Source organism: Camelus ferus, chromosome 2, assembly GCF_009834535.1.
Source record: "Camelus ferus isolate YT-003-E chromosome 2, BCGSAC_Cfer_1.0, whole genome shotgun sequence".
Classification (NCBI taxonomy): domain Eukaryota; kingdom Metazoa; phylum Chordata; class Mammalia; order Artiodactyla; family Camelidae; genus Camelus; species Camelus ferus.
Genome location: NC_045697.1, coordinates 76,065,107 through 76,089,581, shown reverse-complemented (window position 1 = coordinate 76,089,581; position 24,475 = coordinate 76,065,107). Strand labels below are relative to the sequence as shown.

At 39.8% G+C, this 24,475-nt stretch overlaps 1 protein-coding gene across 5 annotated transcripts in view; it reads left to right on the top strand.

The window, feature by feature from the left end:
* The window catches only part of LEF1 (lymphoid enhancer binding factor 1), a 108,544-nt gene that overhangs the window by 70,638 nt on the left and 13,431 nt on the right, over positions 1-24,475 (top strand). Inside the window, exons 4-11 of one of the 5 annotated variants that reach the window (XM_006184635.2) lie at positions 2,655-2,787; positions 8,131-8,221; positions 9,831-9,914; positions 11,992-12,114; positions 13,122-13,284; positions 18,349-18,456; positions 22,788-22,836; positions 23,495-23,535. In XM_006184635.2, the coding sequence (XP_006184697.1) occupies positions 2,655-2,787; positions 8,131-8,221; positions 9,831-9,914; positions 11,992-12,114; positions 13,122-13,284; positions 18,349-18,456; positions 22,788-22,836; positions 23,495-23,529 (786 nt within the window). In that variant the 3' untranslated portion in view covers positions 23,530-23,535. Of the gene's footprint in view, positions 1-2,654; positions 2,788-8,130; positions 8,222-9,830; positions 9,915-11,991; positions 12,115-12,489; positions 12,616-13,121; positions 13,285-18,348; positions 18,457-22,787; positions 22,837-23,494; positions 23,536-24,475 lie in introns of those variants that run through there. The other 4 variants (XM_006184637.2, XM_014559203.2, XM_006184636.2 and 1 more) reach the window with 4 other exon arrangements.

Genomic DNA, 24,475 nt, shown 5'->3' with positions numbered 1-24,475 from the left:
CGTGAGGATGACGTGCCAAGCGTCTGTGGTGCCCGTTGGATCTGTTTACATACATAGTGGAGGTGGTCGGCAGGAGGCAAAATATAAACCTTAGAATTGTGCTCACTCATATTATTGAGCTTTCCTATTGCTCTTATTATTTGGTCACAAAAATGGACATAATCCTTGTTGGCTTTAACACACCTACTAGTACTGCTTTCGCTATCCATCTTGCAAAATATAAGACAAGGCCAGAGCTTAAATTAAAATCCTCGGCTTCTTATCTCCTCCCCACAGGAAAGCAAATCTGTGTTGAAAACCGTAAAATTAAGAGGAGAGCAAGGATAGCATAATTTAGCAAAAATTCATGGCACCAGATTCTGAGCTATATGACTGGAGGGATAGGTCAGACATTAAGAAGATGCTGCCTGCTAATGCAAGTTCCTTAAGGTGGTGCTCTGAAAATAAGAAAGGCATGCAAAATATACATATATATTTCCAGAAGGTTTCTGCAGTGCTTACTCTTTTTAACTACCTTAAGAAAATATCTCTGTAGATTGTTTGGCAATTATACTTCTCATGAGACTTTTGAAATGAAACTCAACGCAGTTATTCTCAAGTATAGTTGAAATACATTCATTTTAGCATTTGGGTGTTGAGATTTTTGCTTCCATTTTTTAAAGGGTTTATAATAATAATATTCTCCTTTCCTAGCATCCCCCACCCCCCACTTGCTCTAGCATTCTGAATTCCTTGTATTTAAGAAGCTTATTCCGTGTGTTTGGCAAACTGTATCATTAACACTTGAAAAAGCACTGAAACATTTTTTTTAACCTTTTACACATTTATATGCATAGATGTCTGTGCTGAGGTATATAGAGAAAACGTGTGTGGCTTTGATGATGGTGCTCTATTTAATAAACGCCAAGGGCGGTACGAGCTGCCCGTTTGCCGTAAGAGAAGAGCTGATAATTGTAAAACGGGGAAAGTGTAGTATGGATATTATATCATTATCTAAAATTGTGTGATTCTTTTCCCTTTGCTTTTTTTCCCTATAAGTTTCTTTTGGGTGGAGGTTGTAATGATGAAGTGGAGAGAATTACTATTACTAACTGGAAAGAATTAAGTGTTCTTAGGATAATTATTCCTGATTTTCCTGAGGATGGTTCTTCCTGTTGGAGCCACGTACTTTTTATACTTAATTTGTAAAAAAAAAACACGAAATACAAAATCAGTGTATGTCATAGGTGTAGCCACCACACACAGATGTGTCACGAGCTCTCAGCCGTTCAGATACTTGCCTACGTTTTAAGCAGTTTGCGCTGTGCAGTTTCAGGCACTTCCTCAATACAGGTATTTGTTTCTAGAGAAAGTGATTTCACATCATTTTAATCTGTAGTACAGTAACAGTCTCGCTAATACAAACTAGTTACGGTGAAGGCATGTCTAACTAGTGAATTAGAGACTGTTTCGAATTCATTATAGTCTGTTCCTCTTAAATTCACAAGTTATTACCATAGTGTTTCTAAATAGAGATCTTCCTGAGACTGCCTTAACTAGTAGATGGGTTTAAAATCAGAAGCATATTTTTCATGTATGAAATTATGTTGAATTTACTTTCTTTGGGAGAGGGGTGTAGAGTTTCTTTAAAAAAACAGTCCCCTAATTAGGTTAAACTGCCTGAGTCTTGTTTATATGACTGATTTGCTTAGTAAGCACTTTCTTAGAGGGGGGAAAAATTCAACTTTAACCAAACAAAAGAATCCCAGATTTCAAATTGATGAAATCCAAATAAATAATCTGAACCTTTAAAAAGTGTTTTTGTCATGTAGTTTTAGAATTCTAAATTAAATAATAAAATTTACTTTTAAACAAGACATAATATAAATGCTAAATGTTAAAATATAAATGCTAATTTAAAGTGTTCTTACAAGCTATATTTCACATTATACAGTTGAACTCAAGATTGGAAATTCTCTTTTATCAATTAAGGCTTCTAGAAACTAGAGAACCTAATGATGAAATGAACGGGGCTGAAGCATAAGAACAGGTCACTGGCCATGTTTGATTGACAAAAGTATGAAACATGAAAAAATGGTATAATGTGGTTCTTAAAGATGTACAGCTCTAGAATTATGAATTCTGTAAACCAAGGGGATATCAATGCAGCAAATTCATATTTATTGAGTTGTTTAGAAACTTACCCTGTAAGTTGACAATATTTATTCATTTATTTGTTCATTCAGCAGTTTTTGAGTGCCTTTTTAAAGTGCCAGACATATGTAATGAATAAAGAGCTTGTAACACATTCATAACTTTTGCTCGAGTAACTCTTTGTTGGCTTTAACCTGAAGAGATAATCCAAAAGGGAGTGTTAATATGTATGTACAGAAACTGATGCCATGTGGAATAATAGTGAGCCACCTAAATCTCTGAAGGGGCCTTGGGTAAACAACTGCTAGTCTCTGAGTGGGATATTGTACTTGACAAGCATTTAAATGGGAAAATCCTGAAGATCTAAATGAGCACAGCATGTGATTGCAGTTGTCCAGGTCTGGAGAAGCTTCTTGGGTCATGCTGATGCCCAGTTCCTGCTGTTGTGTAACTTTGTCTTGGGGAGAGGAGACAGCAACTGGGTATCTGTATTAACTGTTGACCTTGTGGTTACTTTGCAGTCAAATAAAGTGCCCGTGGTGCAGCCATCCCATGCAGTCCATCCTCTCACCCCCCTCATCACTTACAGCGACGAGCACTTTTCTCCAGGATCACACCCGTCACACATCCCATCAGATGTCAACTCCAAGCAAGGTGAGAGCCCTGCCTCCCCAGGCCTGTTTGGATAAGCGAGGACACATGTCACCAGTCTGAGTGACCTCACAGGCGCCTTGCTCCTGTCACGGGGGCATCAACATACATTCATAGGAGACAAGAATAATTTATTTGATAGCAACTTTTTATAAGCATACAAGAACTTGTTATTAGCTTCTTTTACTTTTCAGGATTCAAAAAAACAGAAGAAAAGCATCAAACGGTCATTTTCAAATTGCCAGTTTTGAACATCTATGATCACAATATAAACCAATATGTTGTGCAGATATATTAAAAATTCAGCCTTCAGTGCCGCCTGCCGTATTCATTTATTTCAGCATATACTAGGTGTTGATGATAGTTGATGATAAAAAAAATTTAGAAAAGGGACAAAGTAGGACTTTTTTTTCTTCAACTTTTATCTTTTTAGTCTTTTGTGATTTCTTTCGGTTTCAGTTATATCCTCGTTGTGTTTTATCTTCTTTTTGTTGTTTACCAGCACCAACTTAGATATAAATGTAATTAAAGTACAAAATCAGCTCTGTCTAAAGTCAAAGCAACATGAATCGTCTTTTGCATCTCTGTATTACCACCAAGTTCTGCTTCCATGTCCTTTACAGAGAAACACGCATCGTAAGAGGTCTGAAAAATCAAAATGCCCAGTTTCTAACCCGATGGGTGTGAGTTGGTTGTCACACATGAAGCTCCTGTTCTCCAAGCCTCCTGGTCCCATCTGCTTAGAGGAGACTTTGAGGAGGAGTTTATTTACAGAATAGCCTGTGTGCTTTCCACATACATACACACTTGGACCTCAGCAGGCCCTGTAGAAGTTCAAAACAAAAGATCCTAAAGAATCATGTGAAGGCAAAAAATATGCAGGGCTAAAACGTGCCATCTCCAGTGCTTCACCCTTTTGTCCAGCCCTATCTTTGATTGATTGTGAACAACAAAATTTAGTGTGTAAAAAAGAGTTGAGTTCAGAGGCTGTGTTTTTTTCCACTACTCTGAACACTTCGGGTTAAATACAATCATCTTCATTTCCCAACATTGTTAAATAGGCATCTATTTGAGGACTTAGTTACTGTTGGACTTTGACTTGAGTGGAGCCCAAGCACCTTTACTTAGAGAAGGTAGGAATCACCCAGACAAATGTCTCCAGGTTTGTCTGTGTTTTATTCTTCATTTCCAGTCCTTCCTTTTCTCTACTTCCTTTTGTCAAAGACCTCCAAAGAATAGGAAACATCAAAGACAGGTCTGTGGATATATCATGAGAAAGGGAACCTAAGATAGGTGTCTCAGGAAGAAGGCTGAGTTTGAGAGGGGAGATGAAGAACAGGGCCTTGGTGGTGGCGAGTTTGAGGTGCCTTTGGGATCTCTGAAGGGAATGTGAGGGAGGCAGTTTAAATGTGAGTCACAGTCCCAGAGCCTGGTCTGAGCTGGAGAGACACATCTGGGAACCATAAGGATGCGGACGACAGTTTCAGATAGCTATAAATGCCCCAAACAAGCTATTAGCAAAAAGAACCCAACAGCATGTTTTATTTAAACTATTTATTTGTCTAACAATTACATAGCATTTACTCTATTCTAGTCCCTGTTCTAAGCACTTTGAAATAACTTATTTAAAAGAATAACATTATAAAATGTTTTTAAAGAATAATACATGATGGTTCAGTAGTTTTCCTCTCAAGAATTCTAGTACAGTTCAATTTTAAAAAGAGCCAATTTGATGATAGCTATCAGTTACATTTATACTTTGTCTTCTGTTTCCATATCTTATTGCTACCTTTCTTTATTTTACCTTGCTAATTGTTAATTTTTATTTCTCAAACTTTTCTTTTTTAAATAAACTCCCCAGAACTAGAGAGGGGACTAGCAAGTATGACCAGAAATTGCCTAAAAATTGAAATCTTTATTTTGGCCTGAAAATTTGTGTGACTTTTGCATTCTACTCTATACACTGTTTATATTTGTTTCAATATAAAGATCCTGGTTTTAGTTACTTTTTTGTCCTGGACTTTGTGTACTCCATCACCATGTAACACACTAAGGGGATATGAGACCTTGTTTTAAGACGAATTAATTGGCATGATTCTGAGTTTGTATCATTCCATTTAGGCACAGTCATCACCAAAAATAAGTATAAAGCTTACTAGATCTTTTACTGTTACTCCTTTTCTCTCCTGGTTTTGGTTATATCATGTAGTGCATCTAGTTAGAGCATGGTGGTGCTGAGCGGCTGATTTCAAAGTTCCTGGGAGACTGGTTAGCTTTATCCAAAAATAATCCAAAATAGCAGAAAAAGAGTATCATGTATCTAACCCGAGACTGAATTATCCAGTAAACAAACTCATAAACTGTCAATAGAACCCATTTTCATTTGTAGGAAATAACTTTAGGTTAATTTCCTGTTAGGAAGCACATTCATTTCTACCTTTCTCTCGGTGTGTGACGAAGTGGGGTGGGGTACAGGGCTGTGGGTGTAGGAAAAGGAAAGGAAGCTAATACCAGCCATTTTGTTCCACTCATTATGTCTGATAAAAATGTTAAAAAGAAAGAGCTTTTAGGAAATACCGGGTTTACATACCTGTTTATATGTTTATATCCTTATAAATAACAACAAACACATTGCACTTACACTGCATACCAAGTACTTTTCTGTATTATATACGTGAATGTATTTATTCCTCACAACAACCTCTATTTCATTTTTATTCTAATTTCACACAACAATTAATAATTAACCTCCTCAAGGATCTGTATAGCTAGTGAGTATGTATACTATATCCATACCGTCTGAGTCCAGAATCATTTTAGCTATATTTATAAAAGTTTAAAAATCTTTAAGGATATGCTGCATATATCCTCTAGCACATAGTAAGTGTTCAGTAAATACTCGTTAAATGAATGATGGGAAATGTGTTTTCAGTAGCACTGGAGTTGGAAGAGAGGCATAGGCTTCTAGGAGTCTTTGGAAATAGGATCTTAAAACAACAGTAAGCTATTTAGAAAACACAGATCCACTTTCTGGTCATGTAGTGACCTAAGCCACATAATGTCCTTGTGTGTACATTTAAAATGGTTTATGATGTTGACCCAGCATGAGGAATGGGTCTGTTTACTTTACTTGTTCATTTGTTCAGTCATTCGGAGGTGTATTCAGAGCCTCCTCGGGAGATAACCATAGTCTGATACACATATTGGGAAAACAGTCCCTTTCTTCCAAGGAGTGTATAAGCTTATGGAGGAAATCACGCACAAACTGTAAAATAAAATGAAGAACATCTTAAGTACCACATCAAAAGTAAAATAAAATGTTGTAGATTCAAAGAAGAAAGATTTCTCAGAGCTATAAAAGTTAGAGAATATTCCATGGGAGAGAGGTATTTGAAATATGATTAGAATTTTAATAGAAACAGTCAAATTAAATACCCAGCATAGGAACTAGCATGTGGCAGATGCTAAGTAAGTGGTAGTTCCCTCCTTTCTCCTCTGAGCAGTAAAGCCAAATCCAGCTAGTTTGTGTTTTTTGTTCTGTTGAATTACTCTCACACAGAACTACTAGTGCGGTGTTCTCAGTGTACCTAGAACATGGACTAGGATGGAGAGCAAGGTTTTAAGCTCATCTGCTTAGACACATGTGATTGGAAGCAGTTTACTTCTCTGTTCCTGGTGTAAGAGCCCAGGACAAACCATATTTTCTACATACCGAGTCACGTCACCTCTCTGACAAAGGAATTAAAGTAGACAATTCAGAAGGTAGTTTCTGACCTCTAAGCGTAATTTTCAAGTTCAGATTTCCTCAAAGTTTCCAAAGTTCTTTTGAGTTGGTCTGGTTTTTGTTTCCAAAACGGAGCAGCCCCCTGGCAGACTCTGAGGTTTGGGGAGGTATCCAGATCTCAGGCTGAGGGAGGCAGCAAGTTGGAGAAACTTCCCTGTGATTCTGGTATGTTAAGAATCACCACTCTAGGCAACCCTGCTGCCCGAACCTCCCCAGACCCAAGAACAAATCCCAGGGTATGAAATTTGGGGTCCACTGTGCCCAAAGAAGTAGTATATCTAGCTTTAAAAAAGGAGATTTTAGACTATTCTTATAAAAAACAGCAAAACTTGAGATGATCTCATGTAGACTCTCTATTAAGAGATTAAAGACCTTTCTCTTTCCTACTTTCTGTGAGAGTTGAGAAATAGTTTGTCCTAACTTCAAAGTCAAATTAACATCAACTTAAAAGGCAATACTTCTTAAGCCATTCCCATATGCTCAAGGCCTTCAATATCTTTTAAGATCCAAATGAAATTCATAGGCATTTTAAATAGTAAAAAATCAGAATACTTAAAGAGCATTTTCCATGTACTGACCTAATTTTGCATACTGGCCAATATAATTACAGCCACTAAATGCATATTCTGAGCGTTAAACTGGGAATATGTTCATACATAGTAATGGTCTTTAAAGCCAGATTATCTGTGTAAAGAAACCCACATGGCTTTTTTCTATTCAGAATCACTTTCCCCCAAATATAAATCTAAGTTTTTATTTTTTGCATTTTTATGTATATGTCTTACCCCTTCTCTTCTGTACCCAAGGTAAGATATAAACAAAGAGATGTCATTTGGGACTAGGATTAGGTATAATCTTTAGGTGGTTTTTACAGTTATAGGGCAGTGTGCTCCAGGGAGTGTGAGCACAAGAAACAATTTGGTGGCACTCTCATTTTCTGTGGAATACAACTAATCCAGAACAGATTGACCTTGGAGCCCAGAGGACTCAACTTGATGAAGAGCTTAGTTGGAGCTGCAGTGGCAGAGACCAAATGAATCATATCAAGTGTGACCATTACGGGGCTGAAGATGATTCCTAATTAATCTTTGATCCTCTGAGGTATCACATTTCCCAAATCTATGTGTCCATAAGGGAGCCAGTGAAAATCTGAAAGTAGCAATTTACCTAATCCTTGAACACCATGGCAGGCCTTCTGCTTATGAAGGGCTGCCATTTTCCATTCTACACAAAAGCAATTGTCTACTATTTTCTAACCAAAGTGAAATAATGAGAGCAAACTAAATAATTTTAAAGTCTTACTTTGATGCTTGTTTTGCTAGCAGCATACTTACTCTTTAAAGAGGTCTTCAAGATACATATACTACCTTAAGACCTGTTTTCTCAGATGCTGAAATCTTGAGAAGAGCTAACAAAGTGACTTCTGTTAAATGGATCTGAAAAATACTGTTTCATTCCAGACCTTAAGTATTAATGACATAAAGCATTTTCTTGCCTTTCTCTTGAAGTCAAAAGTCCTATTGAATCTGAAAACTCTACCTCTTCGTTACTCTTTTTAATAGGCATGTCCAGACATCCTCCAGCTCCTGAGATCCCTACTTTTTATCCCTTGTCTCCGGGTGGTGTTGGACAGATCACCCCACCTCTTGGCTGGTAAGATCCTCCTTGCAACCTTCAGCCACAAATTCGAACACATGTTTTTCTACTTCCCATTCATGGGAAATTAGCTTTCTGAATGATAACATTTGTAGAGTTGGAGAAACTTCCACAAGCAAGGTGCTAACTTTATTTCATTTCAAATTAGAAGATTAAAAACCATACAGACTTTGAAATGGATTGAATCCGTTTGCTAATATGTGTAGAAAATGACTGTGTAGCATTTGCTTTGAAGCTTATAGTTTTATGGATTCAATTTCTGGCTTTGGGCATTTGCTGGGCGGTACAAAGTGCTCAGTGTAGTTTTTCTATTCTGGTTCTTTACGAACAATTTATATGTTTGAAACATAACCTTAGATATATTGAATAGTGATCTTTGCTTATAAATGAGTAAGTGAGGTAAACGACAACTAGAGAGAAGTTTAAAATACAAAAGTATCTTTTGAATGTTAATAAAGTAAGCACCAGTTTGAGTTCAGAGGAGTGGACTTTTTTTTTTTTTTTTCAGAATCCAAAAGATCTCTATTTTGTTATTTCTAAAAAATCTATACCACTGCTTTCAATTTTTTTTTATTATAAAGGTAAAGGAAAAATGTATTTGGTGAAGAAACAATAGTTTGATATAGTGTAGCCTAATTTTGTCATTTCATTGTTCACACACAACTTTCCCTGCTCCCACTCCATCCCTTCTCCTCTCCCCACTGCTCACTCCAAGGAAACAGTGCTTCAACTTTAGCAGATGTCTTCTCTCCTTTCTTTATCCGGCTCTCTGTCCCTTCAGCCCCCATGTCAAGGCCCGGTCTCCCCACCTTGACATCCGTACATTATCTCTTCTTCAGCACAGAGTGGGAGGGCTCGTCCTGCCATGGACATTCCAGCTTTCTCTCTCCTCTTTAGCATTACATCTCTCAGTCAATAACTCTGTTTGCATTTAATTGATTATGCCAACACTTTAAAACCTACATCAGTTATTCTGTCTGAACTTAGTTACTTAGGGGCAATAATCTAGGGCTGAGTTGCATCAGTGGCATCTGGAAATAAAGACTGTAATGAAAAGGGTGAGATGTAGGAAAAAGTAAGAGAGATGGAATTCTCAGAGCGGAGAGAAAATAATTCCAACTAATTGAGCTTTCATTTCTTGACTGTAGCATGGGTATATGGGGGGAGGGGGGAAGCACAGTGCTTTAAAAATATTTATTCATTTTTATATGAACTTTTATTTCCTTCTTCCCTTCTCTGAAATTCTCAAAGATTCTGATAAGGAATCCACTAGCCTGAAAGGAATATTTCACCATTCTCAGGTTCTTTTATATTCAGTAAACCCTGTTTACATGCCTGTTTTGTTGAAAGCATTCGCAGGGCTGGGAGGGGGGAAGGGGTAGAAGACAAGGAATTCACCGACTGCTGTGGAGGACCATGATGATGGTTGGATTGGGTGGAGGATAAGGAGGGGAAGCAGCTGGGTGACTGAAGCACTCACCCTAAAGTGGTAACACTTCCCAAAGTTCTGTTTGAATTCCTCCCTGTCCTCCCCTCATCACACTCTTATTGCTGGTTGGTAACTCGTGTTTTGTCATTGATGGGTTCCTTTCTTCTGTGACCTCAGGCAAGGTCAGCCTGTATATCCCATCACGGGAGGATTCAGGCAACCCTACCCATCCTCACTGTCAGTGGACACTTCCATGTCCAGGTAGGTGGAGGTGGAAACCGGGCGCTCCAGGACAGGATGCTCTAACGCGCTTGCCTCTTGTGCGCCTCTGCTTGCCTCTCGTTCAGGGGGCCAGGCGGGTGCGCAGCTCAGCCACATCTGTCTGCAGTGTGCCTGGCTCCCACACTAGGCGTCCTAGAGATTCCTGGGTAGGAGCCAACGACAGCACAGCACCAGCCACGCCCGTCAGGGAGATGAACTCAGTCACACTGGGAACCGTGCCTCAAAAACGTTTCACTGCTACCCAACTGTGGGATGGGAAATGTCCCCAAAGGGGACGATATTAGAAGAGCTTGTTTGATTCAAAACATGTTGGGGGGTGGGGTCAGGGGGAGGGTAAAGACTGGTTTGGTCTCAGTTCTATAATTTGCTTTCTACAAGGAAAGTTGCATCAGTTTCATGTGACAGTGTTTGAAAATGCCCAGCTAGTCTAGAGCCTTCCTAGACCAAGGCTGTCAGAAAAGAAGCAGTGGTGCTTCTGGGCTGTCAGGCCGTACGGGTGTGTGTCCTAGTGTGTGACTCAGGCCCTGTGTGGACATTCTGGTGCCAGCGAAGCTCTGTGAGGTCTGCTGTGCCACACTGCTCTGTGTAATGCTTCTGCCTCTGGAAAGGATGGCGTCTGTGCCCTGTGCTCGATGTGCACACACACTTGCGGTGTATCATCTGTGTGTTCCATGTGGCTTTTTCAAGGGAGCCAGCATTATCACGCTGGAAATCAAACTGTTGGGTTAGTAACTGGTTGTGAATCTATTTTCTAATACAGATATGAAATTCGCAGTTTTCTGTGGTGAATTTCAGCTTGTTAAAAAAAACATTATTTTCTTTCAGTAAATTATAAATAGCTGGTTGGGAGGGTATGAAATTAATATCCTTCCCCTCAAAATATATTTTTATACTTTTTAACATTGTAAGAACTATGCGATGACAGGATTTTCTCACAGGCAAATAACAAGCATCCTGTATTTTTGCAAATGGTACATTTAGCAAAGCATCATTATTTAATCAAATATTTGTATTTTTCCCATGCCTCCTTAATTTTTAAAAATTTCTTTCTGAGGTATTACAAATCTAATCAGAGTCCCTTCTTTCCTTCCTAGATGAAGGAATTAATTGTACAGGCTGTGATGAAAGACCTGAGAATGTTGTTTTTGTTGAATTAAATGTTTACTTTAAAACAGTTTGAAAAGCAAAAAGTTCTAAAGCATATCTAAATTTATCCAAAGAGTTTGTTGAAAGTACTGTCTTTATTTTATTTTTCTTGCACGGCAGTTTCCCTCCTTTGTGTTGGGTGGTGGTGGATATTTTAAGACTTTTTTTAATGCTCTGCAAGCATACTCTGGGAAAAAGCCTTTATTTTAACATGTGTTATTTTTACCTTGATGCAAAACTTTATCTTTCCCTTTAATTAAATCATTTCCCTTAATTTTGTTATCAATTTTCCATTCAGCTAGATCTCTCAAACATTTCTTTCTTTCTGTGTAGAAAATTATTTGGGATGATGTTGATGGCAAGCAACCTTATTAAATTGGGGACTGAACAAACCTTCTGCCCCATATTTTCTCAATCATTCTCTCCTGGTATTAGGAAAGATGCCAACAGGATGAGAAATGTGATGGTTTGCTTAAGGATGTAGACAGAGATTTCTAAGTGTAATATCTTTAGATTTTAAAATCATTTAAAAAGCTAATCTTAATAAAGTGTTATATTTCCAGTAATTGCTCTTACTGAAATTCTTCTCTGAAAACTGCTTTGCAAGAAAAGTGACTCTTTTTTTTTTTTTTTAATCCTATGGCCTAGAGCCCTCCCAGGAAAAATGCCAGATTCCACTATTAGCTTGAAAAAAAAATTCTGTTACATGGTGAATAATTATACATATTTTCCGCCTGAATACAGAAAGGAAAGAAATTAATCATCAGCCTGCTCTCACTTATAGTTAATACTCCTGTGTAGGAAGATGTGTTTTCATTCTCAGCCAGGAACAGTTAGTGGGTTGTTTCAGAATTCCATTCAGCTTTTGCTACAGCAGTACATTTTCTTTTCTTGTCTTTCCTGCTTTTAGGTTTTCTCATCATATGATTCCTGGTCCTCCTGGTCCCCACACAACTGGCATCCCTCATCCAGCTATTGTAACGCCTCAGGTCAAACAGGAACACCCCCACACTGACAGCGACCTAATGCACGTGTAAGTGTGCCTCTGTTTTCACCTGCATATGCCTTGCGGTGCTGAGGATTCAGACAACACAGTTATTCCCTGTTGTTGAATCTTCCCCTGATTATGAAAAGCAGTATAGCTCTGCCTTGAAAGCTCTGTCCCTGAGGACGTTAAGCAGCTTGATTCCCACTGCTCTGATTTTGGTTCTGAGATGGGGAAGGAGCACAGGTGTTAAAAGGTCAAGGGAACCTCACCAAAGGGGAGTGATCTTCAGAGCTTAGGGACTGAACAACTTGAGCTGTTTTAACCATTTACTACCAGGTTTTACTTGGGCTCTGACTGTTGGGGGAGCCCGGAGTGGAGTAGATTTTGGAGGGTTTAACGTGTTTCTTTCTGGAACTGCAGTGACCCTCCATCAAGGTTTCAAAAGCACAGAATTCAAGGGAAAGGGGCAAACCAAACCCAGGACTTCCTTTCGGGTCAGGGTTGTCTACGGCTGTTACAGCAGGGCTACATTCTCTGAAGAGATTGGTAATTGAGTTTCTTAATCTAGGGTTTGTCCTGGGATGGGAGGTTGGGATGGAGTGAGCACGTGCCATAAAACCCCTACAATTACAGGCAAAGCCAGCATGCATTTGTTTGGGGGAGAGAGTCTAAAGTTTCATTAACCCCTCAGAGGGGCCACTAACCCAAAAAAGTGAAGAACCTCAGTTCTGGCGGAAGATTGACCACCTGCACTATGTGTTCAGCTTTTCCCACCGTGACCAAGGAGCTCGGCCTCAGGGCTCTAGATGGAGCATCTTCACAAACCCGTGTCCATGTTGTGTTAAACACTTCAGTAGCTAGAGGTGAACTTTCTTATTCACACAGAGTTGGTGACTCACTCTTCAAAGTCGATGCTGTTCTGGGGCTTGCAGAGCCCAGGGCGGTCCCCAGCCTGAGTGGGACTCGGATGTAAACAGGTGCTCTGCTTATCTCCTCCCATCTCTTCCCTGTTCGTCTACCCCTTCCCCACCCACCCCACCCCTACCTTGTAGGAAGCCTCAGCATGAACAGAGGAAGGAGCAGGAGCCAAAAAGACCTCACATTAAGAAGCCTCTGAATGCTTTTATGTTATACATGAAAGAAATGAGAGCGAATGTCGTAGCGGAGTGTACTCTAAAGGAAAGTGCAGCTATCAACCAGATTCTAGGCAGAAGGGTAAGTAGTGGGATGCTGTGTAAATAATCATGGTAACCGTGGAACTGCTTCATTAAAATCTAACCCAAGGCACTCACCTATCAGGTGGTCATAGAATGCATTTGTATAGTCACCAGCTACTTGGGGAAGTAACAAGGAAGTAACATGATAACCTTTAGAAGTAAATGATTTAATGCATTGTAAGTTTATTTTTTTGGTGGGCAGGGGGAGGTAATTAGGGTTACTTTATAACAGAGGTACTGAGGATGGAACCCAGGACTTCGTGCATGCTAAGCACGCACTCTACCACTGAGCTAAACCTCCCCCTGATATATGCATTGTAAACAACTTAGATTGTACCTGGCACATAGGAAACTTCCTGGAAATGATAACTATTTTCCCTGTTATCATTCTTTACACAAATATTTATTGAGTGTCATTTATGTGCCAGGCTCTGTAGTAGGCATTAGATAATTTTTCTGAGTAAAATAGATGTAGTCCTTGCCTTCATGGAGCTTGAAGTTTTGTGACAGGATACAGCTATTAGACAAATAATTACCCAATTAAATATATAATTAAATTGTGATAAATACCGTGAATGTGAAGAGCAAGAATCTGAGAACACAGGGGGCTGAGAAGGGCCCCTCTGAGACAATAGCACTTGAGCTGAGACCTGAGAGGTGAGTGGGGAGGAAGCGGTGAGTGGGCCAGGGTGGGTGGACTCCCCCACACGGAGCAGCATGCGTGTGCAGACGCCAAAGCAGGAGAGCACTTAGCCCACTCAGGGGGCTACAGAAAGGCCTTGCGGGGCCAGCCACGCTTCTGGAGACCCTGGCAAGCAGAGGTGGCTGCCCCTGTAAGCAGATCGTTCTACGTTGAAGCTGTAAATGGAAGAATTTGTATGGGCTCTCTGATTCTTAAAGTGTACATGTGCCAACTTTCTGGGTTGCCCCTCTCTTTTTCTTTTATTGCTTCTTTCACCAACGCTGAGAGCTTGTTCTGAGCGCCTGTCCAGTACCAGGCACGGGACTGCAGTTAGAACAGACCCTCTTAGATTTCTTTATCCGGCCACCAGCCCAAAGGCTGGTCAGTCCTCCCTGGTACGTACTGAGGGTTGAGATGGGTTTATTTAGTTAGGTAGCTGAAGGGTGGAAGAAGAAAACTGAATTTTTCTAATTCAAGTAACATTTTTCTTGTAACTGCATTATAATTTCAGAAATGCCTCATCTTCCCTTGTCAGTGCTCTTCGTGTATGTGTGGTAGCCTCTTAAAATAGGACCTTGTGTATCTGTTTTTGCAACCTCTTAAATTCATGATTTGCAAATGAATATTCAGGAGGAGGGGCTTAACAACCTTTGTGAGACTTAGAGATCATGTTTTGGCTGTTGATGATAATTTTTATCATGTTTGTTACAAACCTAATACATTTCAGCATTTATAACAGAAAACATTCAGGAGATTTCCAGGCCATGTGAACAGATGGAGGAAAGGAGGCGTTCTTGTATTATCGATTCCTGTTGGATAGCATAAGGATGCAGCTATTTCCAATCTGCAGGACACCAGGGTTTCAGGGGTAGGGTGCAGTGGCAGATTATAGCTCTTTTGGTGCCCTGTGCACAATACTCTATCTCCCTGTGGATTCTTAAACACTTAATAACAATAATTACAATGATTTCCCAAGCGAGATCATTGCAGATGAGTGATTCCCATCATCTTTGAAGAACTCTGCCTTAAAAGCTTAAAGGCTGATGACCATTTCCCCTGACCCTTTAAAAGAAGTCAGAGGAAAAGAAGGGTTCTTATTTCAGCTTGTGTAAAACTCTTAGTTTTTTGGGGGGTTTTTTTGTTTGTTTTGTTTTGTTTTGTTTTGTTTTGTTTGAATTAAAGGTCCCTGGTCCTCCAGTGGGATTTATTTTCCTGCTCAGGAAAGTAAGGATATGATATAGATGTACGCTTCCTATTTTTAATGCATGTTTCCAACAGTTGCTACTTTCTCAGCTCCCTTAACAATCCCCAGATCAGAGCATGTGTCCTCAAGGATGGTTCTCATTTGGGGTCTCTCTCTGTCTTTGATTTGGACACCTGTTTCTATTTATAGGCCTCTGAGATCTTTGATTAAGATCAGGTTTTCTGTCCTTTCATAGCTCCCCTCTGGCAGGGTAGTCCTTGCTAGTTCTTTAAAGTTCCTGGCTTTAAAATCATGAAGTTTTACGCTGGGATAATTAGACTTCTTAATAGTGGAACTGAAATTCATCCTGGAACATTTTATCTTTTGATTTTTATTCACCTTTGCTATATCTCTGGCATAGAAATGTTCATTCATATGCATGTGAATCAAAGTTTTCTTCTCTGTATTATAAATAACAGTATAAATAGTACTTTAAGCTTTTTCTTGTCAGACCTTCCAGGCTATTAGAGAAAGTCCATTTATTGGAAATTTATTGTTAGAATTTTTACATCTTGGAACTGTGTAAGTTTCTTCAAATTAAATGGGTATTTTGCTTCTGTCAGTAAGCAGAAAGGATAGAAAAGCATTTTCAGTCAATTGTGTTTCAGAAATTCCTGTAAAGAAGGACCATCTAGTTTGTATCAGACTTTATTTTTGTTTTCAATGCAAAACTTTAATGCCGTCATGTTACCTATTCTTTTACTCTGGTAAACGATGTTTTATTCTGAGTAGAGTTTGTGCATTCAAAATGCCAGGGAACTAAAAGCAACTGAAAATGCAAGTGAACAGTTTAATCTGTGGCCTGTTTTTTCCCTCTTGAATTTTGCTTAGTTTTGTTAGCTAGGGTCTTGTCAACCTGTTTCCTGCTATAACTGAAAAATTCCTGCTATAACTGAAAAATTCCTGCTTGTTTAACTGGTTGTTTGGGTAAAAAACCCAACCTCCATATGTATTTTTGGAGATAGTTTTCTTTACAATTCCCAGTTTTCTCAGCAAGTTATAAAGCTGTCATAATCATATGAAATTTTACTTTAAATTACTCAATTTTTTATATTATAAAAATATACTTATATATAAATATAAAATATATTTTGCAATAATATGACAGATTAGCAAATGAATAAATTTACAAAGTAGGTCACATCTTTTTTCCCTTTAGTCTCCTTTTTTGTTCCTTTTTAGTAATGCTTTGCTGCTTGCCAATCACATTAGCACCAGAACTGTCTAAATGTTAATAGTCAGTCTTTTCTCAAAAAAAAAGAAGAAAGTGTAGGCTGATATTTTCTACTCTGCCCACCTTGGCTTATTCTCCCTGCGATGGTCTCTAGCACCAGGTCCAGGACTCAGATTTAGAAAAGCTGTCAGTTGACAGAAGCAGTGTGACTTTTCCTGCCTCAACGTCCACTGCTCCCCAGGAGTGGCTTCTAAGGTACGACTTGACTGTGATTACTCTGCTGATACAAAGAACTGTGTCTCAGGTAACTCAGGTTACTTTTTCAGAGTTTTTTTTCTTGCCACCTCATCTCCCTCAACTTTTTTTTTTTTTTTTAAGAAAAGCACATTACCTGATTTGCTTTAGGCTCTTAACTTTACAGTCTGCACTTCTAAAGCAATTAGAAATGAAATCATTTACCCTACCCGACACAGAGGCCCTGGCTTCCACGGAGCTTTCTGAAGGAAATGGACTCCGCCCCCACCGCGTCCGGAGTTTTGGGGAGGGTGGGTGCAGCCCAGGGCGCTGTCTGCTCTTCTCAAGATCAGGTTCTGGTTCTCTTAACAGACAAGAGCAGCAGGTGTTGTCTCCTTGAGGCCGCGCTCTAGGGGCCGCGTCCAGGCTGAGGACACAGACGGAGCCTCCGCCACGGCAGCCTTTCTTTCTCATCAGCCTGTCTCCCTTCCTGCTCCTTCCTTCCCCCAATCCAACTACACCTTTCTTTTCTTTTGGATTTATCATTTTTGAAAACAAGAACAAAATTAAAATCAACGTGGAGGGTAGACTATGAGAAAGAATCACTCAGCTTTTAATGGGAAAGAAGAGAAATGGGCAGCAACACGCCCCAGGGCTGGGAGAGCTGGAGTGGGAGCCAGGCTGACCTAGAGTGTGCGTGCATGCGTGCGTGTGTGTACACTCACGCAGGTGTGCGTGGTGTGGGCTCAGGTCCACTCCTCCTGCAGCCATTGCCTCTGTGCTGTCACCTCTGGCCAGCGGGTCCCCCACGGTGCAGCCAGTTCTCGGGGGTTCTGAAGACAGAGAGAAGGGAAGTAGGGAACGTACTTGAAAACTGCCCATTGAGGACGTGGGGCAAGTTGTGTGCAAACACACAAAGTGCAAATTACAGGCTGCGGAAGATCCCAGATGGTGCCTTGCCTACATGAGCTGTTTTGCTCTGTAAGATATACATCAGTCACATAAAGGGAAATGGAAAGTTTGCAGGGAGTCAGCTGCTCCATTCTCCAAATTAGACCTGCAAGTCTCAAATTCTAGATAGCAAAATAAACTTAGATCCTGCTTCTTGCTTTCAATCAGAAGGAAGCTATAAACATAGCCATAAACTGTGCATGAGTGATTGTACAGTGTTATGAGTGTTCTTCCCTTTGAACAATGAGTGTTTAAATAAGTGTGAGGGGAGGGTGAAGAGACTGAGGCAGACTGACTTCTGCTGCTATAGACAGCATCATGTGATGAAGGTTTCAGACTATTCATATGACAGAGAGGGCCAGGATGTATCCGTGTGGAAGAAACCTTTGGACATGAGCTTATTTGCGTAAATAAATGATGCTTGGGCTCCGGTGTTGGCCTATGCTACAATCTATGAAAAAGGGCCACGTTGGGTGTTGAGTCTCACGAGTGAACATTCACTTCCATTTGTGTTGGAGAAGAGAAGGGGTGAGTGACAGGCCATTTCACACTACAGGTTTCATGTAATATGAGAACAGGATAGAGAAACCAAAGTTTGAGTCTCACTCCAGCCACCAGACTCCAGCTGGATTTCGGCAACACGTGGTTCTGCCATTTAAAAATAAATCAAAGTTTATATGCTTAATATTTTTATTCTTCAGTGTTTAAAATATGGACTATGTAATACTGTTACTATTTTGCTTTTACTTGATTTTCCCTCTTCCCCTCTATGTTTCAGTGGCACGCCCTCTCCCGTGAAGAACAGGCTAAATATTATGAATTAGCACGGAAGGAGAGACAGCTCCACATGCAGCTCTACCCAGGCTGGTCGGCCAGAGACAACTACGTAAGTGCCTCCCGCCCACCAGCCGCTCTCCCCTCACTAGTGCTCTTTCTTGCTCTTTTCAAGGAAGTGTGTTGTAGGGTATATCTAATGCTGGCGCTGTTTCCTATTTTTGAAAGTTAATGAACTTTATAATAAAGATTTCATGGATCTATTGAATTTTGAAAGCTTTGAGCTGTCATAATTTTTTTTATTGGCTATAAGTGCTACTGAATTTTTTTAAGTAAAATTTTTTAATCCCCCCGTAAATACTTTATATTAAAGTGTTGGTAAAAAAAGGTCTTATTAAAAGCCCATAATCTTATCATGTGAAGGCAGCATAGTAATAACTAATTACACTACCTTTCAGTATTTTTTCTATGCATGTGTTTTTATTTTTCACTTGGATATAAGTGGGTGAGTTGGTGGGTGAGTGTATACACACTTTTGTGTTGTGCTGCTTGCTCATATAATATGCATTTTTCTGTTGTGACATAGTGTTTCTATACATCAGTGTTAACAATACAATTCTATACAATATTTCTATACAATACAAATATTCAGATATACAGATATATAAATATTCTATACAATATTTCATTGAGTGAATGTCACAATTTACTTATTTTTTTCCTGCTTTTAGACATTTTCTTCCTACTTTTTTTATAATCAGAAATAATCCTGCAATGAACTAACTGCATAACAGTTTTTTCTATATCTAGGACTTATTTTTGTAGGATAGATTCAACTGGTGATTGTTGAGTAAAGGAGATAAATATTTTAAAGGTTCTTGATACATACCATCAAATTGCTTTCCAAAATGATTATATTATTTTACAGTTCTTTTACAATGTATTTAAATGACCGTTTTGCCGTAGACTACTCAGAACTAGATAAAAAAATTTGTTTGTTTCATATTAATGCACCCTGATGTCTATTATATATTTTATTCAGATGGAGTAGGTATTATCATATTTTTTAAGTTGTACTGATTTTATTGGCAAAAAAACCCACATCATTTATATTACTGAACATCTTACTCATGTAGTCTTGATACAGCAAACACTTTCTGAGAAAAAATATAAATGATATTAGTTTTATCATATTGTATAGAGAGGAGTGATTTTGATTATTTAGGCTCTTAATTTTAAAAACTGAAGATCATTTTCATGTTCCTTGTGAGACTAGCATTCAGAGTGCCAGCCAGGACAGTCTTCATGTGAAATGGAATTGTCCCTTTTAAAGAGGGCGAGGTGAAGCCATAAGTAAGTCAATACGTCAGTTAGTGTGTGGCCCTTGCTGTAGAGGGTCCACGGGGCTGCATGTGCGAGATCATACATCCCATGTAACGAGGCACCTAGACTTTTGGAATACATTCGTTTCCCGTAACGTGCTCTGAGTCACTACTGGTCAGGATTTGGAGCTTAAACGCTGGATGTACAATTGTGACGTGGAAGTAAGGGTCCTGCTGTTTGTCACTTGTGAGCAGCAGGTTCGTCAGCTCTCCTGGATTGTTGTTTTGGTTACTTAATAACTACCATATGCCGATTGTCAAGAACTGTCTTAAACGCTGTTATTTTCTAATTCTTATAATAAACCAGTGGCATAAGTAGCATTACATTTTACAGATGAGGGAAATGGAAAGGCCCAGAGATTGAGTAATTTGTCCAGGGCCAAGTAGTGGCTAAACTGCAGGTGACACCCAGGCCCCCTGACTTCACAATCTGTGCACGTTCCCTCCTCCAGGCAGACCAGCTCAGTCTTCCACGGCCTTCTTAGGAACACTGCTTTAGTTGAGTTTTCTCCCTGAACTGGGCTTCTGTTCTCTGGGCAGTAATTAGCATTATGTGGATAGAGCCTCTGCGGTGCCCTTTAAGTGGGAAGATCAGTCAGTCCCCTACCTGAAGGGTTTCAGAAGTGGCCTCCTCAAACCCTGTCCTGGGTCTGTTGGACCTGGTCGGTGTTGTCTTCTAAGGGAGAATGGCTTCCTTCTTTGATGCCTGGGAGAGCTTTGCTGTGCTGTGAATCTGCATAGACTGAGCATTGCATGCTGAAGTTTCTATTTCTGACCCTTAAGGAAAGGAGTGAGCTTTACTTTTAAAAAGAGATAAACACCTCTCTCTATCTCTCTCTCATTCTTTCCCCTTTTCTCCATGTGGAGAGTGGGAAGAAAGTAGTTTTAAAGAAAACCAGTGTAATGTGACTTTACCCTTAAAGATTTTCCTTTTTAAAACTTTTAAAGGAAATTGCATAACTTGATTTTAGGATCCCTTTGAATGGAGGGGAAATCCAGCTTTGTTATATACAGTTTTGATAATAATCAAAATAAGCCTCTTAATTACTAAGGCAAACAAAAGTCAATCAAATGGTAGCACTTTAGCTAAAGATATTAGTGTGTTTTTAAAATAAGGGTACAGGAATAGAGTCCAAACAAGGTACATGCTCTGTATCTTGTAAATGAGATACTAGCATTTATTTGTCAGGATGCTATCCTCATGTGCTCACTGAGAGCGTATTAAATATGTATCTCAATGGTTTAATATGAAAATGCCCTATTCTATGGCATCATAGATTTTATAACTTCAATTTGTTTTTATAACTTTCATTTTTCATAACAGAAGTTTTCATAAATCAACAGTGCATGTATTTTCTCAGGTGAGATCAGCCAACTACTTAGAGCTCTTATTTAGTTTTTTGTTTTTGTTTGGGGAGGGTAATTAGGTTTATTTTTTAAATGGACGTACTGGGGATTGAACTTAGGACCTCATGCATGCTAAGCACACACTCTACCACTGAGCTATACTCCCCACCACCACCACCACCACCACCCTTAGAGCTTTTAAATGTAGTGCTGAAAACCCCTGGACTATATATAATTTTAATGAAAATTTTGTGCATGTTTACCACACATGAATTTTGTTTTTGTGTAAGTTGACATATCCAGACTCCTTAGGTCCTTTTGTCTACCTTAAATGTAAGTTGTCTTGAAGCACTGGTTTATATCTAGAATATAGCCCCTCATAAAGGCAGCATCAGCCGGACACCTCCGGCCACAGTCGCGTGCCCCAGGCACGTCTGAGTGGCAGAGACGTGCTGAGACACGGGCGGTGCGCGTGTGAGCTGACAGCCATGTGGAGAGGGGCCCCGGGACGCAGCCCGTCATGGTGCCTGTGAGGAGCTAGGTTACAGTGATGAGCTCTGCCTGGGGGTGCGGCAGGGTGACGCATAGAAGGCTCCTGGAGCAAATGACACTTGAGATGAGTCTTGAAGGGCAAATGGGAGCTAGGAGGAGAAAATGAGGATGAAGGTTCTAGACACATGGAACCTTATTGCACCTTCTGAAAAGCACAGTCACTGTATTTGAAAGGAAGACAGCAGTGCCCGTGAGAAGCGTGCTCTCCCTCTGTCCGCTGCCCTCCTCCTGGCGTGCCTTAATACTCTTGAAGACCACTCCATATTTTTGACATGCTGCTTCCCAAGGTCACTAGTATCTGCTGTTTGCCTTAGTGTTTGTGAGAACAGTTTCAGTCAACTTGCCAAAGACATAAAGCCTCAATGGTCCGGTCATGTGACATGAAGAAAAAATACTTCGAGGTGCTGAAAATATATACTTAAATATATTCCCACAGTATACTCAATATAATCTTATGGTTTTATTTTTTGTTATTGGTTAATGTGGTTATCACTGCAGACATAAGATAGAGATATTGGATGTGATATGTGTTCTGTTACACTTGTTTGAAACGACCATGGGACCAAACATTGTAAAATTGTGATTAAGATGATTTTGAAATGAGGCACATTCATGTTATTGTGTCTGTTTTAGGAACAAGATTCTTAACTGCCAGAAATGTCTTCAAAATTATCTTTTTGAGTTTTCTCAGGTTCTGCCTGAACATTTCTACTGCTGCCCTTTGTTATCATGCCTATGCCCTGGGGGCCAAGGGTCCTCAGTTAACATTATGGACTTTTAATTAGATGGTGGAATCCACAGGAAGGGAGATTTATCATGAACACTACCAGAGGTGGGCTCTAAGTTTGGTGGTTAGAAATAAAAGGAATGCCTGCTTAAGTGGGCTTTCCTTGAAGGGGGTTCTGTGGCCACAGCCCTAGGACATCATTAACCTAATGTGTGTATGAGACCACTGCTAGCGTCCGCACTAACCATGTTAAATATGAAGTGGTAGAGACAAGGGTCACAGAGAAGAATTCTCGCTCGCTCTTTTGCTCTCTGCTTCTAGGTACAGGTGGGGAGATAATGAGGCAACTTGACCTCTTGGTTGACCAACTGCCTGTCCTTTGTATCCCATTCACAATACAGTCTCTAACATGACGATGTGCCTGTCTTCTTGCAGGGTAAGAAAAAGAAGAGGAAGAGAGAGAAACTGCAGGAATCTACATCAGGTAGGCACCATGTGACTTTCCAGTCAATTCTCATGCTTCTGACAAACACCTTTTAAAGTAGTCGACACCTTTCTACACAGTGCTTTATTCTTCAGCTGTAACGTGTGATTCTGTAACTCTGCTTTTCTTCCTAAATTCTTTAAAAATGTTGAAAAGACCTTTCTTTTAAACGTGACTATGTGAAGGTACATCTGAAAACTCCTTTCCCAGACCCTGTGACCTGGAATCCCGGTTGTTAGCTGTGGTTGTTTTTTGGTTTTGTTTTTTATTGTCCATGTTCTCTTTGCTTTAACACTTCTGTTCCTCTCTCTGCGTAACTGCTTACAATACAGTTTCTTATGATGATTCTGTAATATACCACTTTGTGTCCCCTTGAGAATTGTTTCTGTGATTTGGGGTTATTTAAAAATGTAAAACATGGTAGGGTTTATCTTTCCTGTACATTAATTCAAGGCATCAAACCATGAGGCCCTATTTATTTCCCCGTTTTCTTGCATTAAAAATAAGGCCTCCACTTGTACTGCACAAATAAAAATGGCTGGTATAAGAACCATAAAAAGTAAAGCAAACAAGTCCACGTGATGTTGTAGCTACTACGTGTTTGGAATGTACAAAAACCGCTTCAGTAAAAATTTGTTAAAGACACAATTTTCTGCAGGTACAGGTCCAAGAATGACAGCTGCCTACATCTGAAACATGGTAAGAACGACTCTCTGGTCCTACTGCTGACGTTAGTTATAAACAGAGGCACTTGCTTGTGAATCTTCTTGCTCATACTGATGCAATTCAGCATTGCTCTTTTAAAGAGGAAACTCCACCAAAATCCAATCAGCGCTTTCAAACATCTGATGGTTTTTATACCGGCTATGTGTCTGCAACATAGTATGCGTATCTCTCTTCTCCCCTCTTTTGCCCCTTTAATCTTTCTCCATTCCCATTCCCCTAACTTGTCAGCCATTCCTTACTGACCAGTGGCAAATCTGCCTGCTAAAAACCAGACAGGCAACAAAAACCGGCAAAACACTATCTTACTCCACAGACCTGGGGCTGCATTTGAGGAGCTCAGGCCCAGACTAGCCCAGGACTCAGAAGCTTTTACTCTGTAGAGACTTCTCAATTGAGATGATAAATAGAGACTTAAAAGTAATAAGAAAAATAGAGATGCTTAATTTTTTCTATTATTTAAAAATATGGCGTGGGGACTTAATTGACTGTATTCTGCTGTAAAGGTCTTTACTGGTAACCATGGTTAGATCTCACTCTCATCTTTGTAGGTAGTATTTATTTCATTTCTTTTTATTGTAGTTATTTTACTTTTGACCACCAACGCTGGTGGGAACCTGGCTTTGTAAATTGCTGCAGTGTTTGCTCAGCTTGGAACTCACGTGTGTACACCTTCTCCCGGGGACAGTTCCTCTCAGAGGCTCTGCTCCTTCTGTTCTCTCTAGGAGCCCGCATCCCAGTGCTGTCAGCTCTAGCTTTTGGGTCTGTCTGAAATCTTTTCCACTCACCCTCATTGGTGCCACAGCCCCAGCTCAGGTGCTCAAACTTTCCATCTGGATTATTGTAATCCCTTTGGATAATTGTCCTGCCTCCAGACTTCCTTTCTGCCAGTTCATCCTCTGTGTCCCTCCCTGAG